Below are 23296 nucleotides of genomic sequence, written 5' to 3'. Positions count from 1 at the left end.
CTAAAAAAAACAAAATAGTTATCATAAACTTTATCAAAAAACACATGCAATAAAAATCAATGCCTTACAAAGAATAAGAAAATTAAATACAAAAAAAATGTTAATTCAAGAACCTGGTTTCAAATTACTGGGGGGACATCCCTTAGCCATATGTGTACAACGTTTTCATCTTTAGCAAATCTAGTTGGTTTGTTTGTTGCCTCAAGAACATAAAAAAAAAAAAATATATATATATATATATATATATTAAAGCTATGCAACTTTTCACATAAAGAAAAAGAGATTGAAAGATTAAACTTGCTTAATTATTCAAGAAGATTAAACCAACCATATATGATAAAGACCAAATAAAAAGTAACTTAAACGATGCATTGAAAATAGAGTAATATAAATAAAAAAAGTAACTAAAATGAAGCATCGAAAATAAATAAATTTAAATCTATACATAAACTCAAAGTTACAGAGAAGTTCCTATTAAAAAAAAAAAGTTATGGAAAAGAAATTGAGAGAATGAAGTCTAATATTCGTGCAATGTTAGTAAAAAGAGTGAAGAAAAAAACAAAAGATAACAAAAACTAAGTTTTTTTTTGTATTTATCTAAAAAATTGATAGAGATATAAAGAAAAAAGTTGATAAGAATAATTATAATTTTGTGTTTATCCATGAGGTGTTTTTAAAAAATAAAAAATAAAATTATACGTTGATATTAGACTATTAGTTGTTGTATACTTGTACTATGGTTGTTTTTAAAAATAATTAATGTTGATATGAAAAATTAATATGAAACCAAAATTCAAAACAAATTAATAATAAAAGGATTATTAATTAAAAATTTATCCTGTAACCTAAATCCTTGTGGTGGGTATTTGAAATATACTTTTTTGATAAAAGGTTGTACAATTTTGTTGATTTCAATAACCTAGAAAAGGTTAGGATTGCTATATACATCTTTGTAATGTAAATTTTTTCTTGATTTTTCATCAACTTATAACTTATAATAAACAAATGATTAGAAAAAGAATTTGAATTGCAATTAAATTAAAAATTTTATCAACTTAGAGGATTGTAATATGAAGAATTTTGATTGTAATTAAATTAAAATTTTTATCAACTTAGAAATTATAGGAGAAGAAGATAAAGACAAAAAATATATTTATTTATTTTCAAAAAAATCTAACAAAATTTTTGCAATTTGATGAAGCCACTTGGCGCAATCATAGTTTCTAAGCCCAACTTTTATTATATGGTATATGATTTTGGGGTTTGCTTTGCTTTTATAGTGTTCATGACTAATCTCGCAAATTTGGAGATAAATTATCAATGTTTGAGTTTGAGTTTAAGTTGGATTTATTAGAGAGATAGAATTTAACTTTTTGTTAAGTTTAGATTAAACAAAAATAATTTTGTTTTAAAAAAATGATAGTGATTCACTTAAGTTTAAGTTGAATTTGTTAGAAAAATAGAGTTTCACTAAAATAATTTTATTTAAATATTGTGTTAAAGTAGAAAATTGTGAGAACTTCAGAGGTTTCGGTGTGTGTGTATATATAGATTAGTTATAATAAATTATTTTAATAATTATAAAAATTACTATACTCCTAAACTTATTTATGGGGAAAAAATCATAAAAAAGTTATGTTGCTGGTCTAAAAATCGTTTTTGTGGTTATGGTCTTGAGTTGGCATAGTAGCACACTTGGAAATTGGAATCCAGTATTGCAGATCATAGGTTCGATGCAAAAAAGTTTTTACCAAATGGAGATTACGTTACCCTATTTCTTTTTAAGGCAGGAAAAAAAAAATTGCTCTAAAGGTTTTTTTTTTTTTTTTGTTACAGCCCTTAAATACTCATTTAAAACCAAAATTTGTTAGGTAAAACCTAATTTGTAATTTTAGTTATTAATGGAATCGCAACAAATCTGATTACTGAGACTTTCCCAAAAATGGCTATGGAACTATGGAAGGTGTTTTAAATATCACTAAAAAGGAAAATGTTACATAACCACAAAGGATACAATACATACACTGATACACGCACATACATACACTGATATAAATTTGAATATATGACATTTGTTCCATTAGTATTGTTCTTTATTACTAGGCTAAAACACCAATTTCTTTGTTTTTGGTTTTTTATTTTTTATTTTTTTTAAAAGCAAGATCCACTTGTATCTTCTTAATAATTCAAACACAATATTTCCTCCTAGATACTTGGATAAGAATTGACAAAAGACATACAATAGCAAAGCGAACTTGTGTATACCTAATTAAGGGTTCAAAAGAAAAGCAAAAAAAAAAAATCATTCAATACTCTCAAAGCATTATCAATGCCTCCTCTTCCATAAATGGTGAGTTCTACCATGATTTTAATTGGTGGAACTTACCATTCAAGTGAAAGAAGGAATACCACCTCGATATACTATAGGAGTATTAAGTGAATAGTTACTTCTCAACAATTACTTCTTTTATCAGCTACAATCTCCACCCCAAAAACAAAACTGGCTCAAATTTGCAAGTATCTGCCTCATCTGATTTTGTCTATGCTTAAAAAAGGATCACCCTACACAAAAAGAGTTCAGGCCTCTGCAAACTGAACAGTAAATTGGTGAACCTAAGAACCTCCAAAACTGCAAAACTAGACCTTCACTGTAAACTAAACTTTCCAACATTGTATCTTAGGACTTCAGGAAAAATACATAGAAATCAAAAGTAACAAGCTGTTGATGGTTTTAACATTTAAAAAGATCATTCAAGATTGGATTTTGTTTCCCTATAGCATGGGGATAATTAAGATCGCACATGCACACCAATTAAAAGAAAAAGGTGCACATAGCAACACTGACCATAATATATATACTTCATAAAGGTTAATCTTTTTTACATCAATCATAAAGAAGGCTTATTGCTGGTATATGTCACAAGAGCTAATTCATCATCTGCTCCACTTTGATGGTCAAGCCCTTTCTTACCATTTCCAGATATATGCACGAGCATTTCACATTCACCAACGAGTTCAAAAATGCAGATATCTCCAATCTTAACATCATTCCCACGAACAAAGGCCATCCACCCACCACAAAAGGTATGGCCCATTCGCCCCTTTGAGTCTGGGACAGAATTCACTGTCCAACATTTTCCTTTTAAATTCCGAAGCACAATCTCTGTTTTGCAGTTAGGGAGATGTGCTGTTGAGAATTGGTATGGAATTTTCTGCAAGATAAACCAATTGGTAAATGGGAATTGATGCCAAAAACCTTTTTCAGGAAAACATAACAAGAAATGTGCAAGCATGGATATACAAGACTCACGAGAGTATATGAACCACTGATGTTGAACTGTTTCATGATCCTCACAAAATTAGGAAAAGATGAAGAAAAAGATCGAGCTGCTCTTTCTTCATCAAGTGCTAACATCATTCTCATACTGCCCTTAGTTTTTGAGCCAACTTCATCTTCAATGACTTTTCTCCTCTGAACTGTATCCATTTAGAGTTTGGAAACTCATTTAGAATAGGAAGGAAAAAAGAAGGTGTTTTGAACAAATCTTGTAGATGAAAAGTAAAAGATATGATACACTGTATCCGTTTATGGTTGCAAGCAATATGATACACTGGTGCTGCTCTAAACACAGTGAAAATCTAAATACACTAAACTAATATATATGATTACAATTTACAAGTACATAATGAAAACGACAAGCTTAATTTCTGACCAGAAATAGTTAGCAACTATGGTCCATTCTTGCAAGCAATTGACCGAGAGAATGTGGAAGTCAAAACCTATGGTGAAGGCACTGATCCTTCTATTGAAACCAATTCTTAACTGCAAATTCAAATAGAATATAGTTAAAAACCTTACCCAACTTTTTGTTGGCAGCTTTTGACTGAGAGCCAACTGGAGCTCTGGTATAAGTCTTTGATGCACTACATTGTTTCCTTACATCAATAGAGAAAGGCGCTTCTTGACGTCTCTTTGATGCTTTTGGAGATTTTCCCTTTGTTTTCTTTGGCAAAACTTTCAGAGTTTTATGTGAAGAGGGTGCACGACCACCACTTGACCTACTACAAGCTACTTTTCCATTTTGGCAGTCTAGCCCTTCCCTTCCAACCCCAAGAATGTGCACACGCAATTCACACTCACGTACAAGTTCAAAAATGCAGATATCTCCAACCTTGATGTCGTTACAACGGACAAAAGCTATCCATCCACCACATAGAGTATGGCTTGTATTCACTCTTGTAGTGGGCACAGAATTCACAGTCCAACATTCTCCTTTCAAATTCTGAAGAACAATCTTAATTTTGCTGTTTGGAAGATGCGCCATCGAAAATTTATATGGGATGTTCTGCATGACAAGGCAGTTTGAAAAAAAATTTGATGAACAGACCGCTTGCAGAAGAAAACAACAATAAACTGTAAGCATGGTGAATGATCAGAAAACCCTTGATGATAACCCTGAGTTGCCTAACCCACAACTGCCAAAGGAAGTTGCATATTCAAGAGAAAAAGGAATTTCTGTCAAAAAACGCTGTCCAAACCCACATCTGAACAAGGACAAAATTCATTGCGATAACATAGGGCTTAAGGGTACCAGGGTTTAATTGTGCCAGATTTAATAGGTAAACCTGGAAGTACTGTAATTCCCACAGGAAAGCAGCACCATACAACAATTAGTATGTTTCCCAGTATGATGTGATGAGAGAAGATAGATGGGTTGTATTGATCAACAGTTGCACTAAAATATCAGAATCAAGGTAGAGTTTTCATCATGTGGGTGCAAAAGAATAAGACTGCTATTTGATAGGTAAAAGAATAAGATTAGATTACAAGGCCAAGAAAAGACATTTACTGATATATCACTCCATATTCAAAAAATCTTTTAAACCTTGATTTAGAATATAATGAGCATACTGCATTATGGAGGTAATTTGATGGACAAGGCATAAAACTTATATTAGAAGATGATTCAATTGAAAGATATAAACGAGAAAAACAGAAGAAAAAACCTACCAGAGTATACGAACCACTGACATTGAAGCTTTTCATGATTCTCACGAAATAGGGGAAAGAGGAAGTAAATGATTGAGCTACTTCTTGTGCTGACAACATCGACAAACAAACTCTACCATGCATGTATAGATCATCTTCTTTTCCGTTCCTACTCTGGATAGAAGCCTTTGTATTGAATTGAACAATATCCAACACTGCAAGCAAGAATTTAAAATTTCATGAATCATATCGATATCCATCAAAATAATTATACACATTCATATAAATTTAAGAAGTTTTTGTCTAAATGGTTAAAATATGAGTATGAAACATATGTAGACCATTTTCTACACAGATAAAAGTATGTTATGCAAATTTGATTCTTTACATTTTTTATCTAACAAGAAAATAATAGACTTCTGTGCCTTATTTTACAAGAAGATTACTAAAAAAACATGGAAAAAGTAGCAGTATTCTGTAGTCCCTAAAGCACTGCCAATTCTGCTGCAGAAGGTGGATTCTTGTCCTCAAAACCCAAGAAATGAACAGTTGGTTTCATTACCTTGCTTTTCCTTGGAAGCTTTTGATTGAGAGACAATAGAAGAATTCCTCAAAGTACTACCACAGTGCCTTGTTTCTTCGGGACAAATTGCTTCTCTCAATGTTTTAGCCATAGCTACCACCTCATGCTTACATACCTCCCCATCATACATGTCCACCTTGCCTTCTTGGTTCTTGACCGTGCATCCTAGATGGAGTTGCGATGAGCTACCTCTCAATTTCTTTGGCACGCCTTCAAAAATTTTTTCTGAAGGGGAAGCAACCTCATCTCTTTCTCTTTTCTGCCCCGTACTATTACCAAGGTCGCTAGGATCTTGACTGCACTCAGAATGAAATGCAGCCTCTTTCTCACATGAACTTTTATCAAAAACTTGCACAGTGAAATGCAACTCATCATCATATCTGAAAACCAAAAAATCCCCAGATTCTATGAAATGGTCCATCACAAATTCTGGCCATCCCTGATGGAGGAATAAATCATCATTCTGCTGAATTAGCTTCACGTGCCATGTGTTCCCACTTGGACCCTCCAATGTCACTAATCCAGATGTTCTGCCTTTCATGTGTCTTACAAATCGTGCTGGAATTTTCTGTGACAGATTTGAGTTGTGTCACCATCTAACCGTGCAATACAAATAACATCAAATACTGATAAAAAATAATCATAATAAATCTACTATACTCCCAACAAGATTTAATCTACACAGCATCTCTTAGCAGATGTATGGAATATATGACAAAAGGTGGAATGTTAGAATATTTCTATTGATTGGTAATGTCATATAGGCTTGAGTCAGACATCCAATGGCTTCGATTTGAATTATCCGGGGGATGCCTTATATAGATACAAACAACAGTTTACATATTCGGGATACTTTTAGATGCAACTCGTGGATAAAAGACTTCTAGCAGTCTTTAAATTCACTGACTAGTCTACCTAGGAACTTGCTTCATTTGCTATCCTGCAGTAAGTTATCTGGCATGCCACAGCCATATTACTTGGAAATAAATATAGACCATAAATTTTGACCGAAGAAGTGAATTATCCAATTGCTTTCTAAAAATGTTATTACTTTCTAAAAGCTCTACACTATTTGTAATAGATGCAACATGGGTGACATAAATTTGCAATGGTACAAGACAAATTCTATTGTAGCTCTATTTTCAAATTTTTTTTTTTCCCGAAGCTTCTTTCTTTCGTTCTAGCAACCAAAAGAGACATACTTCAAGAAGAAAGAACGATGTGATGATCACCACACTAAAGGCTTTAAGTTGAAATTTTAGCAAACAGATACTAGACTAACATATTTGAAGAAATAAACACCTAACTGGTATTTGCAAGTACAAACCAGATTATTTATGTTTCACAGATCTTTATCTTTCTATTTTTAGAATCTTAATGCTCCGTCTGTCCCTTTTTTTTCTTTGATAAATAAAAAGACATGATAACATAAGATGTTGTCAGGAGTAGCTGGTCAGGATATCACATATTTAGGAAAAATACATATCATTGGGAATCCAAATGATTCTTTTCATCATCCAACATCTAATTTAAAGAAAACATCAATCACGTTACAAATTCAATAGCCATGTAACCTATTTAGACGACTCTCTCAATTGGTCATGTTAAAAAAATAAAAATGTATCAGCCTTGTCACCGAGAAATATCCTACAAAACTGAGGAAACTCGGAGATAAAGGCAGAATTACAAGTATGGAAAAAATACATGTAACAAAAAACTTCAATATAGCCTAATGATAGATTCCATGATCACAATGCTAAGTTTTCGATCACAAAATTGCAATATTAGGCGTAGTAGCATAACCAAACACTTGACTCACCAAAATAAAATAAAATAAAAACAAATAGAATCAATAGGTACAGATAAATAAATAAATAAATAAATAAAAGAGACATGAAAACCTTTGGACGCTTTGAGAGTTGAGAGTTTATGAGGAGAAAACATAGAGGGACGTCCCGTCTTGCCGCACAAGCCTTGTCCCAAATTGTTATTCCTCTATTTTATTTCGGGATGTCCCAAAATGTACTTCTCTTTGAAAAGTCAATAAATAAATTTCCTAACTCGCCTTTCACTTTATTTAAAAACCCAATACCCCTCCTCTTTCACTAGAGTTTAGATTAGGGAGGGTAGTTTTGGAAACTTGTACGTTTCAATTTAAAAGACAATGCATAAAACAATGTTATCTTAAAAGGTTTGTTTTTTAAAACATGATCAATAATACAGGATGGAGGGAGTATAACCAAAGGGGCCTTTTATACTCTTACACAACTGACACTCACTTATACAATGCCTTACTAATTCTTCCATTATTTTTTTGATAAGTACCTTACTAATTCTTCCATTATTACTGCAAGTCTCTATCTCTACTAAATAACTACATTTTGTAGTGAGAAATGCTACATCGACAACACTTTCACAATAATCCTAGGTGGCAAGCTGTTACTAGCGGGTAAAAAAGTGATGTTAATGGTGAGCCTAGATTAGATCCAGTAATAATTTGCCACCTAGGTCGTTGTGAAAATGTTGCGGATGCATGTAGCGTTTCTCTTTTGTAGTTTCTTTTCATGGGTCCCTTTAAATTTTTGTTTCATAAAATTGTTCCACGGCTAGTTTTGGAATCTTAGTTATTTTTTATCTATTCCAAAGAACTGATACTATTTTCAAGGAATGCCCAAAACTATTTACTACTAACATTACACCATTAACAATAAAAACATAGTTAAGACTATAATCAGCCTAATGCAGGGGTCAAATCCCATCAATATTAACATTAGTAATGAATCAAACACCATCATCACTATTAAAAGTACTTTTTTTTCAAGGGATTACTAAAAGTGCTGTAGTGTAAAATTAGAATATACACAAATTAGGGTCCAAGACTAACATGCAAAATCAACAGCGAAATATTTTCACTATACCTAAATTTCTCTAACTAATAAATTTTTTTTTGAAAACACATACATGTATAATGAAAGAAAGAACAAATTTTTATAAAAAAAGAGTTAAAAAAAAAAAAAAATACCAGTCTTTGAGAGCTGAAAATGGCAGAGTATACGTCAAAGAAGTGAGGGCGTTTGGCATTTGGCATCTCCTGGCGAGTTTCTTTATCCATCAGAAGCCACTTTCTTTTGTTTTGACTTTGTTTGTGTGAAATTTTCTGAGGAACCAAACAGAGTGTGTGGGATTTTCTTCTAGGTGAGAGAGAGAGAGAGAGAGAGAGAGAGAGACAAGTTAAAGGAAGAGAAAGTGGGTGTGTTGTTCCATTTGAGATTTTTGATCAAATCGAAACAACATGGATTTTTTCAGAGTGCAGTCATGTAAATGTGTTTGTGTGTGTTTGAGTTTGTGTTTTTGTTGATCTTTGGTGAAGATGTCAGTGGGTGCACTGGGAAAGAGGAAGGATTGCACGTGTGAGATTTGGAGGGTGTGATTCGCACGTGTGAGAGGTCCATTTTTGTTCCTTCCAGGTCATTTGTGTCCCTACAAAACTATGGCCTATGCGTGAAAGGGCTTTTGTTTTTTTTGGTTTATCATTACTCATTATTGGTCACTATTACTAATCAGTAACTTATGTAAGGATAAACTTCAACAAAATATTAAATTTTAATAGGTTTGCTTTGTTAGATACATAAAACACCATGTAGGGACTAAAATTGTATTTTCACCTTAATATAATCGTGTTGGTATATGAAAGAATCTATTTTATGATTTAAAGAAAATATTACATGATAAGATTTTAATGAAATGTCTAAATATATAATAGAACTAGTATTATGCCCGTTCGATGCACGGTTTAATTAAGAATCATATGTAACTTAAATAGAAGATAACAACAACTATGTATTTGTATTTATCTAAAAATTGATAGAGATGTATAAAAAAAAATCAATAAGAACAATTATAATTTTGCTATCCATGAGGTTTTTTTAAAAAATAAAAAATAGAATTAAAGGTTGATATAAGTAGTTGTATACGTGTACTATGATTTTTTTTTTAATTAATGTTGATATGAACAATTAGTGTGAAACTAAAAAAAATTATAAATATTTTTAAAAATTTAAAAAAATTTCTACAATTTGGTGAAGTCATGTGGCACAACCACAACTTTTAAGCCCAACTTTTATTATATAGTATATGATATGTAATGTCCATACATTGCACGGTTTTATGTTAAAACTTGTAGAATATATATAATTATTATAACCAAATAAGTAATTATTATAACAAAAGGAATAAATTGCATTGGTAATTCGGTATAACAACCATCAAATATAAAATGTAGCACCTTAATACAAAATTATCTTCTAACATACCAATTGTGCTATAATATCATTTGTAGTTACATGTATCAAACTATTCGCATATGAATTTTCTATGTAATGAATCTACAATATAAGTGATTTGCAGCATTGTTAACAATAATATTAATGATTAAAATCTTTAGACAAAGTAACATAAAAATGGTCACTTTTTAAAGATAGAACTATTCAAGGAATAAAACCTTTGATCTAATTTTTTTTTTTTTTTTTTTAAAGTGCAAAGTTCTACATCTAGATTACAAACCTTTCTTAGGATGCTTGAAATCTTTTTTGACAAACCTGAGAAAAAAAAATCAAGAAGAAAATTAAGCAAAGTTAAAAAAAAAACAAAGTACCATAAAGATTGCAAAATTGTATGTAAATTTAATAGTCTATGATTGGAATTTAATACGACAACTTATGTATATATTGGACAACAAAATAATTAAATTCGATCAAAACATTAACATATGAATTAGATCAAACATAAAGAAATTACCCCCTCAAAAAAAGAAAAAAAAATAAGGAAATTTTCTTAAACAAAAGGCAAGAAATACATAAAATGTATTTAATTGATTATAATAAAAAATTAGAGTAAAAAATACATACCTACATGATTGTAGGTAGAAAAATGGAAGCTTAAATAAAAAAAACTGTACAATAAGTTGGAGAATGAAAAACTACACCAACTAACGGTGTATGTATATACATATTCCACCTAGAAAAGGAGTCCAAGTAAAAATCAAATACTCTAAACTCCTTGAAGTTACCTAATCAAGAAGTTTAGGTTAATTACATATTAGATTTTTATTTTTTTTTTAAATATCTTATCCCAAAAGAATAGTTAACATTATTAGCTAGATTGTTATTCGTTTTTTTTTTTTTTTTAACAGATACACTTACTTTATGATAAGAATGAATTAGAGTCCTGATTAATCAGTCCTGATTAATCTAAGATTAATCTGCAGTTTTTTATTTCATTTTTTTTAGAGATACACTTTCTTTATAATAACAATGAATTAGAGTCTTGATTAATCTAATATTAATTTACCTACAATCTTACATGAAGCAGTTTTTAAAAAAAAAAAAAAAATCAAAGATGTAAGGAGCAAAACACATAAGGGAGCCTCTTTATCACTCCAATGGTAATCACATTCAAACAAAGAAGAAGCAAGAAAATCTTCCCAGCCTTCATCTTCATACTCTCATGCAAACTCCTCTACAATATATAGTAACAAAGGAATTTTAGAATAACCGATCATCAGTCAACAAACAAAGAGTCACACACCCATGTAAATTCAGGAAACACCTAGATCAAATTTAACACATAAAACTTCACACACACAATCAAACTCACATAATTATTAGAAATAAACAAATTTGGAGAATACCCATTTACGAAATCAGCATATATTGGACAACAAAATAATTAAATTCGATCAAACCATTAACATATGAATTAGATCAAACATAAAGAAATTACCCCCTCAAAAAAAGAAAAAAAAATAAGGAAATTTTCTTAAACAAAAGGCAAGAAATACATAAAATGTATTTAATTGATTATAATAAAAAATTAGAGTAAAAAATACATACCTACATGATTGTAGGTAGAAAAATGGAAGCTTAAATAAAAAAAAACTGTACAATAAGTTGGAGAATGAAAAACTACACCAACTAACGGTGTATGTATATACATACTCCACCTAGAAAAGGAGTCCAAGTAAAAATCAAATACTCTAAACTCCTTGAAGTTACCTAATCAAGAAGTTTAGGTTAATTACATATTAGTTTTTTTTTTTTTTTTTTTAAATACCTTATCCCAAAAGAATAGTTAACATTATTAGCTAGATTGTTATTAGTTTTTTTTTTTTTTTTTTAAATATTTTTTTTACATTAAAGTTAATATAAAAGAAACTTACGAAAGCAGTATTTTTTTTTTTTTTAAGAGATACACTTACTTTATGATAAGAATGAATTAGAGTCCTGATTAATCTAAGATTAATCTGCAGTTTTTTATTTCCTTTTTTTTAGAGATACACTTACTTTATAATAACAATGAATTAGAGTCCAGATTAATCTAATATTAATTTACCTACAATCTTACATGAAGCAGTTTAAAAAAAAAAAAAAAAAAAATCAAAGAACACAAAAGGGAGCCTCTTTATCACTCCAATGGTAATCACATTCAAACAAAGAAGAAGCAAGAAAATCTTCCCAGCCTTCATCTTCATACTCTCATGCAAACTCCTCTACAATATATAGTAAAAAAGGAATTTTAGAATAACCGATCATCAGTCAACAAACAAAGAGTCACACACCCATGTAAATTCAGGAAACACCCAGATCAAATTTAACAAATAAAACTTAACACACACAATCAAACTCACATAATTATTAGAAATAAACCAATTTGGAGAATACCCATTTACGAAATCAGCATATATTGGACAACAAAATAATTAAATTCGATCAAACCATTAACATATGAATTAGATCAAACATAAAGAAATTACCCCCTCAAAAAAAGAAAAAAAATAAGGAAATTTTCTTAAACAAAAGGCAAGAAATACATAAAATGTATTTAATTGATTATAATAAAAAATTAGAGTAAAAAATACATACCTACATGATTGTAGGTAGAAAAATGGAAGCTTAAATAAAAAAAACTGTACAATAAGTTGGAGAATGAAAAACTACACCAACTAACGGTGTATGTATATACATACTCCACCTAGAAAAGGAGTCCAAGTAAAAATCAAATACTCTAAACTCCTTGAAGTTACCTAATCAAGAAGTTTAGGTTAATTACATATTAGTTTTTTTTTTTTTAAATACCTTATCCCAAAAGAATAGTTAACATTATTAGCTAGATTGTTATTAGTTTTTTTTTTTTTTTTTTTTTTTTTTTTTTTTTTTTTTTTACGTTAAAGTTAATATAAAAGAAACTTACGAAAGCATTATTTTTTTTTTTTTAAGAGATACACTTACTTTATGATAAGAATAAATTAGAGTCCTGATTAATCTAAGATTAATTTGCAGTTTTTTATTTCATTTTTTTTAGAGATACACTTACTTTATAATAAAAATGAATTAGAGTCTTGATTAATCTAATATTAATTTACCTACAATCTTACATGAAGCAGTTTTTAAAAAAAAAAAAAAAAAATCAAAGATGTAAGGAGCAAAACACAAAATGGAGCCTCTTTATCACTCCAATGGTAATCACATTCAAACAAAGAAGAAGCAAGAAAATCTTCGCAGCCTTCATCTTCATACTCTTATGCAAACTCCTGTATAATATATAGTAACAAAGGAATTATAGAATAACCGATTATCAGTGAACAAACAAAGAGTCACACACCCATGTAAATTGACGAAACACCCAGATCAAATTTAACACATAAAACTTCACACACACAATCAAACTCACATAATTATTAGAAATAAACCAATTTGGAGAATACCCATTTACGAAATCAGCATATATTGGACAACAAAATAAATAAATTCGATCAAACCATTAACATTTGAATTAGATCAAACATAAAGAAATTACCCCCTCAAAAAAAGAAAAAAAAAGGAAATTTTCTTAAACAAAAGGCAAGAAATACATAAAATGTATTTAATTGATTATAATAAAAAATTAGAGTAAAAAATACATACCTACATGATTGTAGGTAAAAAAATGGAAGCTTAAATAAAAAAAACTGTACAATAAGTTGGAGAATGAAAAACTACACCAACTAACGGTGTATGTATATACATACTCCACCTAGAAAAGGAGTCCAAGTAAAAATCAAATACTCTAAACTCCTTGAAGTTACCTAATCAAGAAGTTTAGGTTAATAACATATTAATTTTTTTTTTTTTAAATACCTTATCCCAAAAGAATAGTTAACATTATTAGCTAGATTGTTATTAGTTTTTTTTTTTTTTTTTTTTTTTTTTTTTTTTTTTTTTTTTTTTACGTTAAAGTTAATATAAAAGAAACTTACGAAAGCAGTATTTTTTTTTAAGAGATACACTTACTTTATGATAAGAATGAATTAGAGTCCTAATTAATCTAAGATTAATCTGCAATTTTTTATTTCATTTTTTTTAGAGATACACTTACTTTATAATAACAATGAATTAGATTCCTGATTAATCTAATAATAATTTACCTACAATCTTACATGAAGCAGTTTTTTTAAAAAAAAAAAAATCAAAGATGTAAGGAGCAAAACACAAAAGGGAGCCTCTTTATCACTCCAATGGTAATCACATTCAAACAAAGAAGAAGCAAGAAAATCTTCGCAGCCTTCATCTTCATACTCTCATGCAAACTCCTGTATAATATATAGTAACAAAGGAATTATAGAATAACCGATTATCAGTGAACAAACAAAGAGTTACACACCCATGTAAATTCAGGAAACACCCAGATCAAATTTAACACATAAAACTTCACACACACAATCAAACTCACGTAATTATTAGAAATAAACCAATTTGGAGAATACCCATTTACGAAATCAGCATATATTGGACAACAAAATAATTAAATTCGATCAAACCATTAACATATGAATTAGATCAAACATAAAGAAATTACCCCCTCAAAAAAAGAAAAAAAATAAGGAAATTTTCTTAAACAAAAGGCAAGAAATACATAAAATGTATTTAATTGATTATAATAAAAAATTAGAGTAAAAAATACATACCTACATGATTGTAGGTAGAAAAATGGAAGCTTAAATAAAAAAAATGTACAATAAGTTGGAGAATGAAAAACTACACCAACTAACGGTGTATGTATATACATACTCTACCTAGAAAAGGAGTCCAAGTAAAAATCAAATACTCTAAACTCCTTGAAGTTACCTAATCAAGAAGTTTAGGTTAATTACATATTACTTTTTTTTTTTTTTAAATACCTTATCCCAAAAGAATAGTTAACATTATTAGCTATGTAAGGTTGAATTTATTCAACCATCTAATTGGCTTTATTCCGTGCCAAATTTGCTTGTAATTCAGCATTTAGTAACCCTGTATTTAGGTGGGATTGTTGTAAGGGTAGTGAGTGAGATAGTGTGAAGATTGCTCAAGAGTGTGCAAGAAAACAGAGTGTCGCGGCTGGGACTCGCGGCTGGACTCGCGGCTTCAACCCGCCAGAATCTGCACACGTGCCAAGCATGCTGGAAGATGAACAGTCATGCTAGCTGGAGCACTACAGGACAAAACAGGAACAACTGGCCATACGGTTATCTCGCGACTGGAACTCGCGACTTAGTCAAGCCGCGAGGTCAAGCCGCGAGCCACCCCTGTTTTGGAAAAAACCTGACGTTTCGCATTCCACTCCTCTTCAGTATAAATACCCTTTTAACCCACGATTGAAAGAGAGCTTCCAGAGAGAATTTTGAGAGAGAAACCCTAAAGAAAAACCAGATTGTTTTACCCACAATCTCTACCTTAGAGTCTCATCAAAATCCCTCACTCTCTTCCTCTCCATTGTCAAATCCTTGAGAGGCCATTATACCAAACCTGGTTCTCACCATTATCATCTCTGTGAGACAGTCGTTTGGAGTTCTGGGAAGCAGTTAGGAAGGAGCCAATATTCATTGGTTGATGCTACGGTGTAGTAGCGGAATCCGGAAAGCTAGAAAAGAAAAAGGTTCGGCGCAACCTCGTTGGAGCAAGAAGCTTGGAGGGCTTAGGTGCATTGGGTAGATTAGGCTTGGAGGGTCTATTGCTGTCCTTGTATCCCAACTGTATTTTCTAGTGGATTGATTACCGCTTGGAGGGCGGCGGAGAGGTTTTTCGCCGAGGTCTTCGGTTTCCTCTTCGATAACATATCTGGTGTTATCGCTGTGTTTGCATCTTCCTTCCTCTCTATCTCTGCCTTTACATTATCTGCTGTGGTTTATTTTGTTGTGGCTTAGATAGTTGTTTAATCAATTCCATGTTATAGCATATGTTAAGTTTCCGCACACTAGTTGTTTAACATATTGCGTGTGTTGATTAAATTGATATTTGGGGGTCTAAACGTTCAAAAGTGTTTTTGTACACGTTATTGAACTTTCAATTGGTATCAGAGCGGGTACACATCTGTTTGGTTTCATTACCATTGTGTGATCCTTGACTCCCTTTCTTTTTGAGATGGATAGGTCTCAATCCCTTAATGCACCTCCATATTTTGATGGAAGTAATTATGCATTTTGGAAGGTTCGTATGAGAGCCTTTTTATGCTCTATTGATGAATCCGTGTGGGATGCTGTTGAGATGGGTTGGACCAAACCTGAAGCAGCCAAATCCACATGGGATAAGGCAGCACTTACTGCATCTAATGCTAACAGTAAAGCACTAAATGCTATTTTCTGTGGTGTGTCTCCAGATGAATTTCACAGGATTTCTCACATTATTATTGCCAAAGATGCATGGGAGATTCTGGAAACAACTTATGAAGGCACGAAGAAGGTGAAAGATACCAAGTTACAAATGCTGACCACTCGGTTTGAGGAGCTCAAGATGAGTGAAGATGAGTCTTTCGACTCGTTCTATGGGAAGTTAAATGAAGTGGTTGTCAGCAAGTTTAACTTGGGGGAGAAGATGGAGGATTCTAAGATTGTAAGGAAGATCCTTCGATCATTGCCGGAAAGTTTCCGTGCTAAGGTGACAGCCATTGAAGAGAGCAAGGATCTTGACGACATCAAGGTTCAGGAGCTGGTTGGTTCTCTACAAACCTATGAAATGTCGCTGCTAAATCAACGGAAGGGGAAATCCATTGCTCTAAAGACTGTTAATGAGAAGGTGGAAGATCAAGGCTCTTCGGGAGAAGATATGGTGGACAAGGATGTAGCATATCTTGTTAAAAATTTCAAGAAGTTTTTGAAATTCAAAAACAATGGAAAATTTGATGATAAGAGAAAATTCCAAAATTCTGGAAGGGAGAAGAGGGATTTCCAAAGGAAAGATGGAAAAGAATCCCAATCCACACAAGGTGTTACTTGTTTTGAATGCAACGGGCATGGACACTTCAAGAGGGAATGTCCTAACTATTTGAAATCAAAAGGCAAGGTGTATGCCACGACCTTGAGTGATTCAGACTCGTCCGACTCAGAATCTGAAGAGAGCTGTGATGGAGAAGGGAACTACTCAGCTTTCATGACTATTGCTCATGTTGAGTCTTCGGATGAATTGAATTTGCTTGTTCAAGACCTTGGAGAACATAGTGAGGATGACTCACTAGGAATTGTTGAAGAATCGGAAGCTGAAGAAGAAGAATGCACTGCAACTCTTCAAGAAAATTACAACTCACTTTTGGAGAAATCTGGTGAATACACAAGGGTAGCTAAGGCTGCTGTGAGAAAGATGAAGAAGGCTGAGGAGGACTACAAAAGTCTCCTAATCCGGTATAGGGAGGCCAAATGCGAGATTGAAACTCTTAATGGTGAGCTGTCCGAAGCCTACACTAAAGTGAGATTCCTTGAGAATGAGGTTGTTCAAGCAAATGCAAAAATAGAGAGGGTCACCACCAAGAAGCTTGATGATGTTATATCATCTCAAAAGAGCTTCTCAGACAAATCCGGACTGGGATATACCGGAGGAAGTAGCTCAACTGGAAATGTCACTAAAGAAGTGAAGTTTGTGAAGTCCAAAGATCCAGTTGTAGCTGACTCTACTAGTGTGAACCTCGAGGTGGAGGAGAAGAAGAATGTGGTGGACCAACGGATGCTGAATCATCATAATCAGTATGTGGGCAGGTCTGAGTCTCGTGCCAAGTCACGTCTTCGACCACAAAGAGGTCCTAGAGGAATGTATGTGTGCCATTACTGTGGACTTCAAGGGCACACTCGACCAAATTGCCAAAAGCTGAGAGCAAAGAACAGTGCTACTCCTCAAAGGTCAGGAGGACCAAGAGTTGATAGGAGAACGTGGGCAGGGGATCAACCTAGAGAGCAAAACGGAGATCCCGGAATGATGAACGTGATGAAGATGATTGGTGCATTCACCAACTGCTTGGAAAGCTTCTCACGAAGGTTTGAAAGCCCTAACTCCCGTACCCAATCCTCTAAGGAAATCACCCCAAACGTAAGTGTCGTGTGGGTGAAAATGGGTACTCATGCATAAGCATTACAACATGTCCATGCATTAATACTTCCTATGCTTTGTGACTATGTTTGTTTGGTATGCTTGTTGGTTTTGATTTCGTTTGTTTGTCTGTCTTCTTGTGAATATCTCTTAATTGTGTTTTATCAATCTTTTTGTTTCTTGAGTCAAAAATCCAAAAATTACATAAACATTTGAAAATCAAAAAGCTTGATTGACTTTGTTGAGTTTTGTCTTAAAACTCGTTTTGCCGTGTACCTTTGTGCTAATGGCTTTGTGCATTCTCGAGCATTGCTTGTTTTCATGCACTCATATCACTTTGGGAAAAATCTTGAAATCTATGTGATTGTTGTAAATAGATCTTCAAACTTGTCATGAATGATTAGTGAATGGTTATGTTGATCTTGAAACTTGCATAGACTTGTGTCTATATCTCTTCCCATTTTTTATTTTTTTGCTAAAAAGAGCTCACTAAATGTAAATCTCCAAATGAAAAGAGATATTGAGCTGCAAAAGCCTGTCGCACATTCTAGTATTTGACTAGGAAAAAGGGTAAGCGACCTTATATCAAAAGTGAAATTTCTTTCAAAAAGGCCAAAGGCCTGTTCTTCAAAGAAAAATGTTGTCTATCCCTCTCACAATGAGAGATGATTGCCTCAAAAGATCAAATGTTATGGCTGTAAGTGGAGTCAAATGAAAGGCTCCAAGTTATGTTATCAAGTTGTGTGGGAAGTCATATATTCATATTTCTATAATTGAGATTGGTCACATGATCTAGTGCTAATTGTGTATACCTTGGTTGAATTGATCATTGAAGCTTCACATTAGACAAAGGACTATTTCATTGTTGATATCCACACACAACACACAAGTTTATGTTTGATAAATGCCATATTCATTTGTGTGATTGTACTTGTTAAAATGTGTTTTCACATACTCAATCTTTGTTAATTCAAGCACAAAAAGATTTTTGAGTGTTTTAGGTGTTTTTGGAAAGTGTTTTGCTGAAAAATCTGAAAATTTCAAAAATACAGTTTTGCCCTGTTTTGGCGGCTCAGTCGCGGGTGTGTCAAGTCGCGAGTTTCAGTCGCATCTTCGCTGGTCAGTTTTGGCGACTTGTTCGCGAGTGGAAGGTCCAGTCGCGAGATTCACTCAGAGATTTTCGCGGCTCAGATCGCGACTCACTCGCGGGTAGACCTTCCAGTCGCGAAAAACACTTAGAAAAATTTTTCAAAATTTTCCTCTTGAGTGCTTTGGCGGCTTGAGCTGGCGACTGTGTGGCGACTTGAACCAGTCGCGAAAATCGCGTGTTTTGCAGAAACAGGAGCAGTTTTTAAACTTTTTCAGTTTTTCCCTCGAATTTTTGTGACTGTTCATCTTCTCTCTAAACACTCTCCCTCCCAAACACTCCGTGCTCCCTTTTCCAATCTCTTGTGTTGCATCCTTACAGCCCAAAATCGTCGAGTTCCAGGTATGGGTTTTCTGATTTTCACTCTTTTCTACTTGATTTTGTGCTTTTACCCTTGATTTTTCGCATTTGATTGTGTTTTTGAAATGGGTTTGTGGTTCGGTCTCTGCTCTTTGTTCTTGCTTAGCTTGTGGATTCTGTTGTTATAGGTTGTGTTAATGATAGTCATTGTCCTATTGCTCTTGTGCTTAGCTAAGTATTCCTTTCATTTCAATCTGAACTTTGAGCTGTTGAGATGTTACTATTGGTTCTGTTGAGGTTGTGAGTTTTCCTTTGCAAGATGTGCATGTCTTAGTTTGATAATCTGTGGGAAGACTCTGTTAGGTTCAATATATTGTTTGTTTGTCATATCATTTTTTTTTAAATCTGCCTCAATGTCCTTCATCTGCCTTCAGGATGGCTTCACCATGTTGTTCATGTGTTTCCTATCCTAGGCTTGGTTTATCCATATGTTTGAACTAAATTGCTTGCTGTTTAAGTGTTTGAAGTTCACTTGTTTGATTGATATCTCTCTCTGTTAACTACATGGTACTGACTGGTTATGCGCATATATTGTTATATGTTGTTGTGGCATTTTCTGATTGTTCACAGATGGCTCCTTCACCTCAGAAGAAGAAATCTACTGCGAAGAAGGCTGACAAAAGACTTAAGATGGATCCTAGATTGTTTAGGTCAGTTCATCATTTTGAGAGATACAAGGATAACTTCTTGAATGCAGGAATCATTCAAGAGAGATTTGTGGATTTGGATGATTTAAGGCAAACTTTTATTCCCAGTTGTTTTGAAGGAAGAGGATGGGACAAACTTTTAAGTGATTTCCCTTTGGTGTGTGAACCTCTGATTAGAGAATTTTATTCAAATGCTGTGATAAAGGAGAATGAGTTAAATTGCTGGGTTAGAGGGAAAGAATTCATCTTGGATGCACATGTCATAGATGATGTACTAGGGCTTGAGGGTTTGGATGATGAGGAGTTTGTCAATTTCAAGGATAGGAGTGTCTCTATTGAAACAGTTCAACAGAGAATAGGTGGGCAGAGAGAAGGGAAGTGTTTGAATACCACTGCCTTTCCAGTGGACATGAGGGTTCTAACCATAATCATGATGTTTAACCTTTATCCTATTAGGAAGTTGACCACAATCAATTGTGCTAGAGCAATTTTTCTGATGGATCTCAAAGAGAAGAACTTCATAGATATAAGTTCCCACATCTTTGACATCATTGTGGATGAGACAAGAACAACATCTAGACCAAAACTGATCTTTCCCAGTCTCCTAATGAGGATATTTCGAAGGAAGGGTGTTCAAATTCCTCAAGACATCAGTCACATGTCCACACCATCTGCAATCAACAAACTTACCTGCAAAAGGATCAGTGTTAGGCTTCCAGGAGAAGAAGATGAAGGTGATGAAGGAGAGGAAGTCCCAATGGAGACTGATGCAGAGGCAGCAGGGCATGCATCCACCTCAACACCAAGGAGGAGTGGCAAGAGGTCCAGAGCTTCAACTTCTGCAGATGCACCTCCAGATGCTTTCCAGATCATTCTGGAAAGGCTTGATGGGATCAGGGCAGTCCAGACTGAGCATTCTGACAGAATGAGAGCCATGCAAGACCAGATTGATGTCTTGGCTGCTACACTTGACAGCTTCACAACTCAGCATGACCAGTGACCCTTTGGCCATTCCATGTCAAAAAGGGGGAGAAAGTTCATTGATAATTGAAGCAGAAAAGCAGCTCTTGAGGGGGAGTAATTTGTTGAGGGGGAGTAATTAGTGTTTTTATGGTTTTTATGTTTTTAATACACTGGGTTTTGGTGTATAACTGTTTCTAACTCTTTTCATATACTCTTGGATAAACTTTTATATATGTTTGATGATGTTATTCAGGTATTTGTTAGTTTGTACCCATATGCTTTTGTAAGCTTTGAGGGTTTATGGTTTATGCATAGTTTGTAGGCCTTGTGGTTTGTACCATGCTTAAGTGCAGCCTTTATGCTATGTGAAATCAGTATTTTAAATCTAAATGTTCTGCATTGTGGTTTATGTACTGTCACTCTTGTGCCCTTGTAGGATTGTTCCTAGATGCATATGCCTTGTGTGCTATGCATTGGTTGAGTGTTGTACATACAAGTGTCTTGCCTTGTGCTTGTTAACTTGTATGTCCTTGTGTTCATTCCAAGTGTGAATGAACACTGTGATCACTACCTTGTGGTGTTCACTTGGTTGATCAAGCCATGGTTTGTTCATTAACTCCATCTTATGCTTGATCTTATATTGCCTGTTTCATATACATTTATAATTTTCTGCTTACAATGATCATGGTGTATTGTTGTGTTTCAGGAGTTTATGTTCATATGATTCAAGTGCTTCACAGCTTCTAGAATTAGGTGTGAGTGAGTTTTGATCAACTGTTCCCAACTCACATGTTAAGTCTAGAGTCTGTTTTAGGGTTTTGTCACGGAATAGCCAAAGGGGGAGATTGTAAGGTTGAATTTATTCAACCATCTAATTGGCTTTATTCCGTGCCAAATTTGCTTGTAATTCAGCATTTAGTAACCCTGTATTTAGGTGGGATTGTTGTAAGGGTAGTGAGTGAGATAGTGTGAAGATTGCTCAAGAGTGTGCAAGAAAACAGAGTGTCGCGGCTGGGACTCGCGGCTGGACTCGCGGCTTCAACCCGCCAGAATCTGCACACGTGCCAAGCATGCTGGAAGATGAACAGTCATGCTAGCTGGAGCACTACAGGACAAAACAGGAACAACTGGCCATACGGTTATCTCGCGACTGGAACTCGCGACTTAGTCAAGCCGCGAGGTCAAGCCGCGAGCCACCCCTGTTTTGGAAAAAACCTGACGTTTCGCATTCCACTCCTCTTCAGTATAAATACCCTTTTAACCCACGATTGAAAGAGAGCTTCCAGAGAGAATTTTGAGAGAGAAACCCTAAAGAAAAACCAGATTGTTTTACCCACAATCTCTACCTTAGAGTCTCATCAAAATCCCTCACTCTCTTCCTCTCCATTGTCAAATCCTTGAGAGGCCATTATACCAAACCTGGTTCTCACCATTATCATCTCTGTGAGACAGTCGTTTGGAGTTCTGGGAAGCAGTTAGGAAGGAGCCAATATTCATTGGTTGATGCTACGGTGTAGTAGCGGAATCCGGAAAGCTAGAAAAGAAAAAGGTTCGGCGCAACCTCGTTGGAGCAAGAAGCTTGGAGGGCTTAGGTGCATTGGGTAGATTAGGCTTGGAGGGTCTATTGCTGTCCTTGTATCCCAACTGTATTTTCTAGTGGATTGATTACCGCTTGGAGGGCGGCGGAGAGGTTTTTCGCCGAGGTCTTCGGTTTCCTCTTCGATAACATATCTGGTGTTATCGCTGTGTTTGCATCTTCCTTCCTCTCTATCTCTGCCTTTACATTATCTGCTGTGGTTTATTTTGTTGTGGCTTAGATAGTTGTTTAATCAATTCCATGTTATAGCATATGTTAAGTTTCCGCACACTAGTTGTTTAACATATTGCGTGTGTTGATTAAATTGGTATTTGGGGGTCTAAACGTTCAAAAGTGTTTTTGTACACGTTATTGAACTTTCAAGCTAGATTGTTATTAGTTTTTTTTTTTTTTTTATATATTTTTTTTATTTAATTTTTTTTTTTTTTTTCGTTAAAGTTAATATAAAAGAAACTTAAGAAAGCAGTATTTTTTTTTTTTTTTTAAGAGATACACTTACTTTATGATAAGAATGAATTAGAGTCCTGATTAATCTAAGATTAATCTGCAGTTTTTTATTTCATTTTTTTTAGAGATACACTTACTTTATAATAACAATGAATTAGAGTCCTGATTAATCTAATATTAATTTACCTACAATC

At 33.5% G+C, this 23296-nt stretch overlaps 1 protein-coding gene and 1 non-coding gene across 3 annotated transcripts; both read right to left on the bottom strand.

The window, feature by feature from the left end:
* Positions 1-2630: 2630 nt before the first annotated feature.
* Positions 2631-8957, bottom strand: LOC126712120 (B3 domain-containing protein Os01g0723500-like). 2 transcript variants are annotated; one of them, XM_050411332.1, is made up of 6 exons: positions 8596-8957; positions 5553-6169; positions 5012-5205; positions 3860-4346; positions 3311-3477; positions 2631-3212 (listed from the first exon to the last, which is right to left on the bottom strand). In XM_050411332.1, exons 2-6 carry the CDS (start codon positions 6112-6114, stop codon positions 2889-2891), a joined length of 1734 nt encoding a protein of 577 aa, XP_050267289.1. In that variant the 5' UTR covers positions 6115-6169; positions 8596-8957; the 3' UTR covers positions 2631-2888. The 2 variants fall into 2 exon arrangements, with proteins under 2 accessions (XP_050267289.1, XP_050267288.1); XM_050411331.1 differs by having other exon boundaries at positions 5553-6141.
* On the bottom strand, positions 7008-7096 carry LOC126716207 (small nucleolar RNA R12). The gene has a single exon (XR_007652026.1). It is a non-coding gene; the product is annotated as a small nucleolar RNA R12 (small nucleolar RNA).
* Positions 8958-23296: the final 14339 nt, after the last annotated feature.

The sequence above is a fragment of the Quercus robur genome, chromosome 2 (assembly GCF_932294415.1).
Source record: "Quercus robur chromosome 2, dhQueRobu3.1, whole genome shotgun sequence".
In the NCBI taxonomy this organism is placed as follows: domain Eukaryota; kingdom Viridiplantae; phylum Streptophyta; class Magnoliopsida; order Fagales; family Fagaceae; genus Quercus; species Quercus robur.
Note: the sequence above shows the minus strand (reverse complement) of the source record. Positions and strands in the feature narration are given on the sequence as shown.